This window comes from Ranitomeya variabilis, chromosome 3 (genome assembly GCF_051348905.1).
Source record: "Ranitomeya variabilis isolate aRanVar5 chromosome 3, aRanVar5.hap1, whole genome shotgun sequence".
In the NCBI taxonomy this organism is placed as follows: domain Eukaryota; kingdom Metazoa; phylum Chordata; class Amphibia; order Anura; family Dendrobatidae; genus Ranitomeya; species Ranitomeya variabilis.
Genome location: NC_135234.1, coordinates 592,288,787 through 592,303,532, shown reverse-complemented (window position 1 = coordinate 592,303,532; position 14,746 = coordinate 592,288,787). Strand labels below are relative to the sequence as shown.

Genomic DNA, 14,746 nt, shown 5'->3' with positions numbered 1-14,746 from the left:
CCGGCGCCTGGGGGTATCGGAAGTGCCGCCGCTGCCTTCATACCATCCGTTCCTGTCGGTGGCCGCCGCAAACCAACCCCCCAGGGCCCCAGACCGGCGGTAATTTACCAGGTAGCCGTTGCTACCCATTACCGGTCGTGTGATGAAAGGGAAGAGGCAGGCCGGATTCCTCTTCACTATCTCTTCCCTGCACCTACTCAGGGCCCGCCGACCCCGGATTGTGCCCTCGGGGACGAAAATCCACCTTGACCGCGGCAGGGCCCCCCGCTGCTTGAATCCAGACAGATGGTCCCCGGTATCCCGCGATGCAGGTATGTTCACCTGTAGGTTCCCAGTCAGGGACAGGAAACCGAACTGAGGTGGAAGAGAGGTCCCGCCTTTTTAACCTGTGGGTTTCCTGTCCCTGAGGGCGGATCCCTCTCTCTCCGTGGTGCCGTCATGGGGGTAAGAGAAATTAAGTGTAAGTAATGCTGCTAAAAATGAAACGCCATCATACAAAACCTACAACGTTTACACTGCAATAACACTTTCCTCAGAAGCTTATGTAGTGAAGAGACAGTGGGGAAAATAAGGATTTGATACACTGACGATTTTGCAAGTTTTCGCACCTACAAAGAAAGGGGAGATCCGTAATTTTTATCGAAGGTACACGTCAACTGGAAGAGACAGAATCTAAAGGTAAAAAACAGGAAATCACATTGTATGATCATTACATAAATTGCATTTGACTGCAGGAAATAAGTATTTGATCACCTACCTACCAACAAGAATTCTGTCTCACAGACCTGTTAGTTTTTCTTGCACAAGCCCTCCTACTCTGTACTCATTACCTATATTAATTGCACCTGTATAAAAAACTGAATCACACTTCAACCTCTCCACCATGGCCAAGACCAAAGAGCTGCTTAAGGACACCAGGGACAAAATTGTAGACTTACACAAGGCTGGGATGGGCTATGGGACAATAGGCAAGCAGGTTGGTGAAAAGGCAACAACTTTTGGCACAATTATCAGAAAATGGAAGTAACACAAGATGACTGTCAATCTTTCTCGATCTGGAGCTCCATGCAAGATCTCGCCTTGTGAGGTAAGGATAATTCTGAGAAAGGTCAGGGATCATCCCAGAACTACACGGGAGGACCAGGTCAATGACCTGAAGAGAGATGGGAACACAGTCTCAAACATTACCATTAGTAACACACTATGATCTCATGGATTACAACAATCCTGGAGGGCACCCAAGGTCCTCCTGCTCACACCAGCACATGTAAAGTTCGCCAATGACCATAGATGATCCAAAAGAGGCATGGAAGAAGGTCACATGGTCAGATGAGACCTTCATAGTACTTTTTGGTATCAAGTCCACTCTCCATGTCTGGAGGAAGAAAACAGATGAGTACAACCCCAAGAACATCATTCCAAAAGTGAAGCATGGTGGGGGAAACATCATACTTTGTGGTGACTTTTCTGCAGAGGGGACAGGGCAACTGCACCGCATTGAAGGAAGGATGGATGGGGACATGTATCGGGAGATTTTGGCCAACAACCTCCTTCCCTCAGTAAGAGCATTGAAGATGGGTTGTGGCTGGGTCTTATGGCAAGACAGTGACCTGAAACACACAGCCAGGGCAACTAAGGAGTGGTTCTGTAAGAAGCATTTCAAGATCCTGGAGTGGCCTATCCAGTCTCCAGACCTGAACCCAAAGAAAATCTTTGGATGGAGCTGAAACACAGTGTTGCCCAGCAACATCCCCAAACCTGAAAGATCTGGACAAGATCTGTATGGAGGAGTGGGCCAAAATCCCTGCTGCAGTGTGTGCAAACTTGGTCAAGAACTACAGGAAACGTCTGACCTCTGTAATTGCAAACAAAGGTTTCTGTACCAAATATTAAGTTCTGTTTCTCTATGGTATCAAATATTTATTTCATGCAATAAGATGCAAATTATGTAAAAATCATACAATGTGATTTTCTGGATTTTATTTTTAGATTCTGTCTCTCACAGGTGAAGTGTACCTACGATAAAAATTACAGACCTCTCCATTCTTTGTAGGTGGGAAAACTTGTAAAACCGGCAGTGATTCCCCACTGTATGTCTACAGTTTTTTTCTTTTGTATTCCAAAATAAAAGCCATGGTGAAACTCTGGGGCAATAACGCAGCAGATTGGGTATTCTTCACACTTGAAAATCTGCAGCATTCTTCAAATTTACAATCCAAATTATTTACGTAGAAAGAGAATGGGTTTGGTAACATATTGATCCCTTCTTTGACCTAATGTAGCCTGCAGGACACTATTGATGATTGCGGCTTTGCAGGCAGGGCCATGCTTTCTCACAACCTAGTCCTACCGTGGGCATCAGGAAATTAGTAAGGTAAAAACCTCAGAACATCTAATGTGTTTAGTGGCTTTACACGCAGAGTCTCTGGTATTCCATATCATGCAGCTTCAGCCTGCCTCCTCTGAGGGGTGTCAATGTTTTGGTCCGGCGCCTCCAGTCTTCTTACGATCCTCCCCTCCATCTAGCTTTGTGTGGATAAGGTGTCCTACATCATCCACACAGTCTCCCTGGCACCGCGCTCCTGCGCGTGTGTACATGTGACTAGAGTAAAGTACTGCAGTGCGCATGCGCCGGGGAGCTTTCACCATTCCTGCAGCACTTTGCTCTGCCTTAAACAGGGCTGAGAAGTCCGCCTGCGCAGGAGCACAGTGCCAGAGAGACTGTGTGGATGACAAAGGGATGTGTCATCCACACAAAGGAAGGAGGAGGACGGCATCGCAAAAAGAAGGGAGGCGCCGGGCCAAGTGTATTGAGTAGGGAAGACATTGTGGCAACCTAGAGTCCATCCACTAGCTCAGAGACATATCTGGAGAAATTGTGAAAAATTGACAATAAAAGTCAATAGTGTTTTAGCTTATGTACACATACCTTACAGCTTAATCTGAAGTTACCTGAAAAAAACAGGTATGCTTTCAGCACTGCTTCTTCACTAGTAAACGCACAAACAGAACAGCCCTTAACTTTAAAGGGAATCGGTCACTAGTTTTTTGCCATGTAATCTGAAAGTAGAATAATGTACAGAGAGACCCTGATTCCAGAGAGATGTCACTCACTAGGCTGCTTACTGTAGCTTTAATAAAATCAGTGTTTCATTCAGAAGGAGATTATAACTAGAGAACTAATAAATATGCTGCAAGGTAGCCCACCATATTTAAGAGCTCTGTATAACCTCCCCCCACCACTGATTAGCAGCGACGTACACTGTGCATAGGCAGAAAACTGCCAATCAGTGGTGTGGGGGTATACAGAGCTCAGCATTCAGAGAACTGCTGGATGCACTGCAGACAAAGGGATTTTATAACAAAAAAATATGTAACAAAAGTGACATCACTAAAATCAGGGGGTCTGTCCCTATATCATGCTGCTCTCAGTTGGGAGAGCAAAAGTCTGTTGACAGACTCCCTTTAAGTACTTATGGGAATAAAAAAGGCTAGAAAACTCAAACCTTAAGGGCATGTGCACACGCTGCGGATTTTGCTGCAGATCCGCAGCGTTTCTGCAACTGCGGGTCCGCAGCAGTTTCCCATGAGTTTACAGTGCAATGTAAACCTATGGGAAACAGAAAACGCTGTGCACATGTAGCGGAAAAAAACGCGCGGAAACACAGCGGTTTACATTACGCAGCATGTCACTTCTTTCTGCGGATTCCACAGCGGCTTTACACCTGCTCCAATAGAAAACCACAGGTGTAAAATAGCAGTGAAATCCGCAGAAAAACCGCGGTAAATCCACGATAAATCTGCAGCAAAAATGCAGTGTTTTTGCCCTGCAGATTTATCAATTCCGCTGCAGAAAAATCCGCAGTGGACCATTATACATGTGCACATAGCCTAAACTGTACAGAAAGGGAAAAATGGGACAAAAAGGAGAGGTGAGTAATACAAATCCAGGCGGTCCTGGTTACCAGCTAGATGGATTTTGTAGGTTTGTTCATTGGAAGTTGGCACTAATACACCTCTCTGCTGCCGGCCAGCCGTGATCAGGTCCTCTTCTTTCTGGGGTCGTGTGCAGCATCTCCGGCCCCTTCACTGTAGGCCAAGACTTTGGGGCGCGTCCGGACTCCGAGGTTACTGCGTGTGATAAGGCCACGATGCTGACGCCACAGCCTTATGATGTGCAGGGAGCTCCGGCTAGGAGGTGGTGGAAGCTGCAGAGGAGCAGACCACGGGTGGTCCACAGAGGTCAGCTATGAAGCTTTAGGGGTTTTGCATGTTTTTGACCAGGAGTCACAGGTAAATCGGAAGGTCATCAGTCGGGGAGTGCCGGTATACCAAATACAGCTGTAGTGATGCAGAAAAATCACAAGGAAAAGGGGGGTTTGGCCATTTAGTTTTTTTTTCACCTTCTACGCCTTTCTTGATATATAATTTTGCCTGGATGGATGAACCCTTTAAATGTGCAGCCAATAGAAAAGATAATAGTGCTGTAAAACATCTTTTCAATGCTAACAGTTAAACTTTAATATTTCATTATTTCCGCCATTTATATTTCATTATTAGCTCCAGAGCAGCGCATTTATTCATGCAAATGTTACCGCCAGCGGGTAAATGGAACGGAGCTGGCTCCACGTACACACGTAAGCATTAGGGGTGCTCCCGAATACCAGACGCCTTGTGTTAGGGGGCGAGGAGGACTCATTTCACATTCTTTGTATTGAACGCTTTATGCTCGTCACACTCTCTTAATTGCAGCAACATCTGCAGTATATTTAGAATCCCGACAATTGGATGAAAATCCCTCAAGTGGTTTCATGCTGCAACTTACATAAAAAAGAAAGTAATTTATTTGGAGAACAAACTGCTGAGCTCTTTTCCCCAAGGAAGATAGGAGTCGGATAGCTATGGCAGCTGCACTGTGTGCAATGACACTTCGAGGAGGCCATTGTGCTGCCAGCGATATCAATAGAGATGCTGAACAAGATGTGTGCGAGCAGGAATGGGATCCGAGACGGGGACTTCATAATCTCCAGCCATACAGATTAATGTGCATTAATTCACACTATTGGAATACAAGGAGGAATACAGAATAATGCCAGCGAGCCAAGCACAGAGCACACAGCACTGCAGCCATTGTGCTGCCTTTATTTCTAGTGACAGCCCTCTGGAAAGCTGGGCTCCGGCTCATTATCGAGTCAAGTGACCTCTATTAGATTCATGCAATGAATGGGATTCATCTGCACCTAGACAACAAATTGCAAAAACTATTTTTTTTCCTATCAGCTTTGGGAAAATTGAAGTACTTAATGACCATAAAAGGACAAAAATTAAAAAAAATTGCATTGCACCAAACCAAAAAGTCAAGTTGCACTGCTTAAAAAATACACTAAATTTGGGCAAAAATACTTTTTCCACTTTTTCTGGCACTTTGGACACTTTTCCATAAAAGTAATCAGGTCTTAGAAGAAGGGGCGGCTATTCCACGTCGTGATCTAATATGGAAAGCCGCCCAATTCCACCATCTTGATCATCTTGTAGAAGGTCAATGGAGCTATTACTGTTATTGGGCAGACCAGCTAAAAAAAAAAAAAAAAATCAGCCAACTAGGAGGAGCTTTTTCTCACCAGCACTGGACACGATAGGTCAATGTTAAGAGAACGGGTGAAAAGACCACTAGGGGCGCCACAACACATGTGACAGTAATCTAGACAAAGGGGCATTTTGGAAAAATTGGCAACCTTATCTTCTAAAACTAGCTGGAAAGTTCAGATGTCACTCACTTTAATCCATATTCTGGATAGGACTTTAAAGGCAGTGTTTAAAGAGAACCTGTCACTTAACCCCTTAGTGATCGGGCCAAATTTTTTAAAATCTGATCAGTGTCCATTTATGTAGTAATAACTGAACGGAAAACCACTGGGTAAATCTGACAGGGAGAAGGACTTGGGGATCCTAGTTAATGATAAACTTACCTGGAGCAGCCAGTGCCAGGCAGCAGCTGCCAAGGCAAACAGGATCATGGGGTGCATTAAAGGAGGTCTGGATACACATGATGAGAGCATTATACTGCCTCTGTACAAATCCCTAGTTAGACCGCACATGGAGTACTGTGTCCAGTTTTGGGCACCGGTGCTCAAGAAGGATATAATGGAACTAGAGAGAGTACAAAGGAGGGCAACAAAATTAATAAAGGGGATGGGAGAACTACAATACCCAGATTGATTAGCGAAATTAGGTTTATTTAGTCTAGAAAAAAGACGACTGAGGGGCGATCTAATAACCATGTATAGGTATATATGGGGACAATACAAATATCTCCCTGAGGATCTGTTTATACCAAGGAAGGTGACGGGCACAAGGGGGCATTCTTTGCGTCTGGAGGAGAGATGGTTTTTCCACCAACATAGAAGAGGATTCTTTACTGTTAGGGCAGTGAGAATCTGGAATTGCTTGCCTGAGGAGGTGGTGATGGCGAACTCAGTCGAGGGGTTCAAGAGAGGCCTGGATATCTTCCTGGAGCAGAACAATATTGTATCATACAATTATTAGGTTCTGTAGAAGGACGTAGATCTGGGGATTTATTATGATGGAATATAGGCTGAACTGGATGGACAAATGTCTTTTTTCGGCCTTACTAACTATGTAAAAGAATATTAAACTCTGGAACACTTCAACAAATCCCAGTGATTCTGAGAATGTTTTTTCATGGCACATTATAATTTATGATAATGGTAAATTTAGGTCAATATTCTTTGTGTTTATTTATAAAAATATCAGAAATTTGACAAAAATGTAAAAAAAAAATAGTAATTTCCAAACTTTGGATGATTATCCCTTTATTCCAGATAGTCTTATCACAGCAAAACATTAATAAATAACACATTTCCCTCATGTCTGCTTTATATCAGCATCATTTGTAAAATGTTATTTTATTTTATTAGCATTTTAGGAGGTTTAAAAATGTAGCTGTAATTTTTCATTTTTTTTCAAGGAAATTTACAAATTTGTTTTTAGGGACCTATCCAGGTTTGAAGTCACTTTGTTGATCCTATATATTGGAAAACCTCAAAGTGATACCATTTTAAAAACAGCACCCCCTGACATACTGAAAACTGCTGCCAGGTAGTTTATTAACCCTTCAGGTGCTTTTCAAGAATTAATACAAAGTGGCATGAAAAATCAAAAAGTGTATATTTACCACTGAAATGTCGCTAACGTCTGAACAGGCCGCTGTAGCCGCCAGACTCTAAGGCCGCTATTTGGCCGTGAATTGCCATGGCAAACATCAGGACCACACAATCATGATCTCAGGGTGCCGATGGGGATGAAGAGGGAGAAGCCATATTGTGTTAACCATTTCTATGATATAGTCACTAGTGACAGCTGCATCTAAGGGGTTAAGCAGATATGGATTGTACCAACACTGATTGTGGCGGAGGCAGCAAGTTGTCAGCTATAGTGTACAGCCGACAGCTGCTGGATTGTCACCTGTATGGGGAGGCTAATCTCATATCTCAGGTCAGTAAAAAGACATTGGCAGTCATTAAGGGGTTAATTCATGTTGCGTAACCCGAGGGCAGCATGAATCAGAGCCTCGTTACAGGTCAGGCAAGCAATGAACGTGTATGAGGCTGCCATGCTAAGGCTTTCCTGGGACAGTTCTTCTCTTTGTACCATACAAGACGGTATGTGAAGCAATGAATCCACAAGGTAACGGGGCCATTCCGCCTTTTCCGGTTTCTGAGGATCTAACTGATGTTACATTTGTGTCCCGTGTCCCACACGACCCTCCAGGAAGCCAGACTTCATGGCCTCCCCTCATGACAGCTGCTCCGCTCTTCCTGTATGTGTGCCAGCGTTTCCGATTAGACTTTCACAGTGCACTTACCACATTGGAAGCGGTGCTAATATACTGCAGGACCATCTCTCTCTTGGTTGCAAAGTCTTTCTCACGCAGTGGTGCTTTTCTATCTTCATTCAAATTCATATCTTCCTGAAGCATAAAAGATAAAAAAGGAGGTAAAGTATGGGATAAAAGATACAGAACTCTGTCACTGTGAGAATAGCTTCACCAGATCAGATGATGGCTATCCCAGGGACCGATGGGCAACTGGTCGCCTCATTAATACATCACTGCTAGACAATTATTAAATGCAAATTACATCAAGACAAGCGCTTTGTAGACCATTATTGGTGAGCAGTGCACTGGCAAAATTCGTTAAGAAGCCATTTCCTGATTTTGGTGCACTTCTTAGCTGCCGGGCACTGCCGCAAAAAAAAGGTACTCCACTTTTGTAGCATAATTACAATGAATTTGTCAGCCACTATTCCCTGCCCACTTTGCCATTTGCGGGGTTCATAGAGTCTGGCTAAAGTTGCTCCATTTTTGCACAACTAGGAATTACACGACACATTTGCGAAAATTCAAACTTCTTAGTTCATCTTTATGATTGGGTCCAAGAGGTCTTGTAGGCTCACACCCACTGCTACTACCTGACCTACATATGAGCAGTATTCTTTGACAATCGCCTCCTTTACAATTTTTTTTTTTTTTGTTAGGAGACCCTTGTAGATGGCAAATAGAAATAAACTTTTACTAATACTATACTGCCAATAGGCAAACTACGCATATTTCCACCCCATCAATGCAGCTTATTTTATATACTATACACTAGAATATACATTTAAAAAAAAAAAAAATCAAGGTTTACAAAGTTCCAGAAACCCAAACAATTTAAGCTGAAACCTACTGGTTATATATAAATTTAATAGACATTTATAAGAAACTGTAGGTAGAATTTCCATAAAAGATTGATATCGTGCTGTAATTGTTAATACAGAATGGGACCATGACTAAATATATGAAAAGGTCATACGCTCTCTGAAATGTTTCACTAGACACCAGGCTTCATCAGGGGTTATGGGACAATAACATCAGGGACAAGAAATTTCAGGCTTATCAAGTCTGTCTGATAAAAAGGGAATGACCATCCAAAGGGACCGATCCGAATCCTGACTCAGTCTCACACATCTCAAGTCAGATGCTTGGCCCATCCTGTGACCATACAGTAAAGGCGAAGCCCCTATAAGCGGAGCCTATCCGCAGCGCTGCAGTGGGCAACATAAGTATCACTCATTGTCAACAGTGCATGCGCATCTTCTAGGAGGACACAAGTAGGGCAAGACTGCTCCCTATGTAAGCAGTACAGTCCTGAGGAGAATCTCTGTGGACAGATTATCTGAGTACATAAAGAATAAATATGTCCACACTGGACTATTGGTCCAGGACCAATATGGTGAGATGAGGCGCGGTTCTGCTCTCCTTTAGGCGACCAGCACAGTTGGTGTCATGCATGAAGACAGTTACCATGCAAGACGCCAGAAACGGTGTTATGTCAAAAAAGTGTCTACTATCAGCCTCAGTAATTGCCAACAGTGCTACAAATTCAGAATCCTTATATTTATATTGTGGAAACCAAGCTGTAAGATGGCCAAGTATGGTCACTCCAGAGATTACACTTGTGAGACTCTTGAATGCTCCAGTACCCAATACCTTTATCTCGGGAGGCGAAGAATCTGTGGCCGAGATCCCTGTGTCTGCCGCCCACCGAGATAAATATTCCAGATGTAGCAAATCTGCCATGTGTAAAATGTATCACCTGAGGGGCTGGCACTATCCCAATGGCTCCATAACAAGTGGTAACGTCTGCTGGTGTTCTCTGTTATCAGTCGTAAGTACAATTCATTCTTCCCTTACCGTTAATAAGTCATTACATTATTTTATATACAAAGCCTTAATAACAATTATGCAAGCTACAAAGTGACACTTCGCTAAATATTACATCCAAGTGCTCCTGTCGGAATAGTTTCCATTATCCATGCTGCCCATCTCCTACAAAGTGGAAGTCAGGATGACGAATGTAAGAAAGGCACGCCGCCAATTCAGAGGAATGGTCCCTTAAAGGAACGGGTAAAGGTGGCCATCATCGCCATGACTCTGATAACACTAATCACCTACTTGACAGACAGCTACTTATAGGGTTGGTAAAATGACTGTCACCCAATCCTACATCAAACATGGGGGGAGCCATGCCAGGTGGTACAACTACTGAGGCAGATCACGTGCCTGTGCCCATATGATGGGCCATGTGTATAATGCTTGTACCTGGCCGACCCCCATTCCCCATTGTCAGATGGACCACAAGAGATAACTGCTGTACAGACACTTTAAGATGTTCATAAATGTGGATTACAAAGTTCACTCAAGTCCATAACCCCTCAGTGACAAAGACAATCTTTTCTTTTTCAACTCTATCGTGTGTCACATTATGTTTCATGTCCCAGTGATTTGCAGACTTTTTTCGTGACCCATTATATTTAATGTAACTGGTATAATTAGGTTGATAGGTTTTTTCTATTTATAAAAATATCAGACTTTTGGGAAAATTAAAAATTGGATGATTATGGCTTTACTCCAGACGGTCACACCACACAAAATAGTCACTCAGTAACGTTTACCTTGTGTCCGCCTTACATCAGCGCCATCTGTAAAATGTCCTTTTTCTCTGTTACGATGCGAGAAGGTTTAAAAATTTAGCAGCAATTTTTTTTTTTTAATTAAATCAACAGAACTTATTTTTTAGGGCCCTATTCAGTTTTGAAGTGACTTTGGGGGACCTATAAATTGGGGACCCCCCAAAAGTTATACCAATATAAAAACAGCACCCCTGAACATAATGAAAACTGCAGTCACGCAGTTTATTAAGCCTTCAGATGCTTTTCGGGATCTACCGTATTTTTAGGACTATAAGGCGCACTTTTTCCCAAAAAAAATTTGGGAGGAAAATGGGAGGTGTGTCTTATAGTCAGAAAGAAGGCTTACCGGGGATAAGCAGCATCCCTTCCTCAGCGAATCGGTGGCGGCAGAGGTGAGGTGATGCTAAGGCTCCGTGTCGGCGGTGTGGAGTGCATCGTTGGTTTCCCTGCGGCCATCTTCCTGAAGCCGTGGGTCGCCGAAGGCGGTGTGTGCACAGATTGAGATCTCAACTGACCTCTCGCACTCCATTTTCCTGAGGCTGTGGGCTTGAGATCTCGGTGGCCCTTGGCTTCAGGAAAATGGCCGCCGGAGGCGGTGCGTGCGCAGATTGAGATCTCGGCAGCCATTTTCCTGAAGCCGAGGTCCACCAAGATCTCAATCTGCGCACGCGAGGGCTGGAAGATGGCCGCCGAGAAACCGGTGATGCACTCAGCTCTGCTAGCCTTGGACACCAGGCCACAGCGTTGCCACATTTCTGCCGCCAGAATCCTGAAGAAAGGATTCTGCCTCACCGCCAACACCGGACCCACAGAATCGCACAGCTGGGATACCCCGGGACTGCAGCACTGCCCCACTAATGCCGCCGCCGGCTTCCTGAGTAAGGAACCATGCCTCCTGTGACCCTGCTCTACCACCGCTGGCCATCAAGTAAGATACCTTAAATTCAAACAATAAGACGGACCTCCATCTTATAAAACTCTTTTTTCTGCTATATTCCACCCTAAAATTTGGGGCACGTCTTATGGTCTGGTGCATCTTATAGTCGAAAAAATACGGTAAGTGGAATTACAGAAATTAAAAATGCTATGTTTACCACTAAAATGTTGCTAACATAACAGGTCACAACAGCTGGCAGACCCTAGGTCCATTACTTGGCCTGCAATTGCCATAGCAAAGATCAGGACCCCGCAATCATGATCTCAATCGGCCAATAGGATTAAACAGGAAGCCCCCATGCTTTTTTTTAACCAGCTAGATGCTGTTGTCACTACTGACAGCACCATCTAAGAATTAAACGGCCATAGTCAACAAACACCAACATTGATCATGGCTGATGTAACAGGGCGTCAGCTATAGTGTACAGTGGACGGCTGCTGCATTTTCTCTCATCGGGGGATGCCATTCTCTTATATCTCAGGTCAGTCAGCAGATGTGTTGGTGGTCACTAAGGGGTTAAGCCTTGTGTCAATTATTACCGCTGTGAAGAAACCAGATTGTATCTCAATTTCCCAGACAACCATGTTTTGCAAAAACAAAAGAACTTTTTGTCTGTATATTGGCTTGTGAATTTAAGTGTTTATGTCTGGTGGGTCAAGAGGACAGACTTGCCCACTGATATACTATCTAACATACTGTGTAAGTCTGTAATAGTGACTGTACATTGAGTGGGTTAGGCTACTTTCACACTAGCGTCGTGCACTGCACGTCGCAATGCGACGTTGCAGCGCACCGACGCATACTGTGCAAGCGCCGCACAAAGGAGGCAGCGGATGCTGTTTTTCAACGCATCCGCTGCTCCATTGTGAGGTGCGGGAAGGCAGGGGTGGAGTTCCGGCCGCGCATGTGCGGTCGGAAAAGACGGGAACGACGCACCAAAAAACATTACAAGCAACATTTTTTGGTGGCGGCGGTCGGCTGCAATACGACGCACCCGCTGTCATTGCTGGATCGGTGTGTGTGACACCGATCCAGCGATGTGCTCGCTTGTAACCAGGGTAAACATCGGGTTACTAAGCGCAGGGCCGTGCTTAGTAACCCGATGTTTACCCTGGTTACCATTGTAAATGTAAAAAAAAAAAAAACACTACATACTCACCTTCTGATGTCTGTCACGTTTCCCGCCGGCGGCTTCCCGCACTGACTGTGACCGCCGGCTGTAAAGTAAAAGCAGAGCACAGCGGTGACGTCACCGCTGTGCTCTGCTTTACGGCCGGCACTGACACAGTCAGTGCGGGAAGCTGACGGCGAGGGACGTGACAGACACCGGAATGTAAGTATGTAGTGTTTTGGGTTTTTTTACATTTACAATGGTAACCAGGGTAAACATCAGGTTACTAAGCGCGGCCCTGCGCTCAGTAACCCGATGTTTACCCTGGTTACCCGGGGACTTCGGCATCGTTGGTCGCTGGAGAGCTGTCTGTGTGACAGCTCTCCAGCGACCACACAACGACTTACCAACGATCACGGCCAGGTCGTATCGTTGGTCGTGATAGTTGGTAAATCGTTTAGTGTAACGGTACCTTTATCTTGATGTTGGACTGAAAGACCCTGGGTAATTCTAAAAATAGCTTACATGCCTTGGGTATAAAAAAGACTCAGAGATCACATCCTGGGAGACTGAAGCAACACAGAGCTACCAGCCAGACATTCTGCAAACCACACAACAGAGAAGAGAAAGGACTGCAGCAAATTCATCATGGCACCATCACGAGGGACACTGATCTAGGATTCTATAGGATACAACCTATGGGTTTTCGGCTCCGGTTGGAAGGACACAGATCTGATCCAGAGACAATCTCTGAACCATGGATCTGTTTGGAGAAAGCCAGGGTTGGGACTCGCTGGTCGCCTGGTTCCATGGAGATGGTCAGATAAGCCAGGTGGTGACTCTCGTGTCAACTGACTTTGGACCTTGTATGGACTCTCTGGACTGTTCTTGGTCATCTCCCTATGCTTGTCGTTACCCCTTCTCTGTGCGTTCATCCACAGATGGAGTAGCGACCCTAGGAGCTCTGACATGTCATACTGGAAATACATGGAGAAGCAGTGATCTTTAATATGTGCCCATGTGACCCTGGGAGCTCGGACATCAGGTCATACTGGAAATACGTGGAGACGCAGTGATATTTTATATGCGCCCATGTAACCAAACAATTCCAGCCATGGTGTGATTGTTCTGTTTGCTATTGTGTGCTGTGGTTCAATAAAGTATTGCCACACTGTTTTACCTTAACCCTGTGTTGTCTGTGTAGTGTATTGCCCACGGGGAGATAGAGCGGGCGTTCAGTGGTATGAGCCGTGGTCCATGCAGTCTTGCTAAAGACAGCCGGGCAAGCGGACGAGAGCACCCACTGACCCCGTTTCTCCGTTACAACCGCACATACAGCTCTTTAGGAAAGTAAGAAAATGTGTTGTGTACCACTGCTGTGACCAAATCCAATTAATTTGTGAATATAAACCACGTGAATTGCTTAGCCTGACAGCAATGTACTCAGAGGAGTCTGACTAGAAATACCCACTCTGATAACACACTGCTTCCAAAATGTCATCTGTACAGGAGAGAGGTTAAATTGTATTTGAAGGGTGGATTTTACTTTAATCTGCATCCACTCGCACAGAAAAATAACTGAAATTCAAGACAGAAAGCGGATTTTGGGAAAAGGTCAACATATACGTGCACATTTTGTGTTCTGGTTCTTTATCCACCGACATTGGAGTCACGGAATGTTTTTCAATATCAAAACAAGACCGGCTCATTTACTAAGGTAGCTAAAATCAATACTTAATCCAAATGTATATCGTACCCCTAGAGAAATGATTGCACTCACAATTTGTATAGACATAGTGGACAGATTTTAGTTTTCTTTTGGAAAAAAAAAAAGACTTTTTTTTTTTTTTAAAGTTCTCTGTTTGTTATCAGAAATAGAAATAAACAAGTCTGAAATTTATATAAAGTGCAGAGAAAAGGCCACAAATTAAATAGTCCCCATACAGGCTGCAATTCTTACCGCTCATTAGGTGAACTAACCAGTAATGCAGTCACATCACAGTTATTAGGCTGTGTGCACACAGTGCGGCTGCAATACACTGTTGTCTTATTTCTGCAATTTTCAAACATCTCTGCAAAAACGCTGCGGCTTAAAAACACATCATGACTGCAAAATGTTAAGGGCGATGGGTTTAGGAACTTACTGGTAGGTCCTTACTGGTAGG

At 44.3% G+C, this 14,746-nt stretch overlaps 1 protein-coding gene across 3 annotated transcripts in view; it reads right to left on the bottom strand.

The window, feature by feature from the left end:
• The window catches only part of DIAPH3 (diaphanous related formin 3), a 766,072-nt gene that overhangs the window by 577,381 nt on the left and 173,945 nt on the right, over positions 1–14,746 (bottom strand). For all 3 annotated transcript variants that reach the window (XM_077297277.1, XM_077297278.1, XM_077297276.1), the window contains one exon: positions 7,886–7,990. In XM_077297277.1, the coding sequence (XP_077153392.1) occupies positions 7,886–7,990 (105 nt within the window). The remainder of the gene's footprint in view (positions 1–7,885; positions 7,991–14,746) is intronic.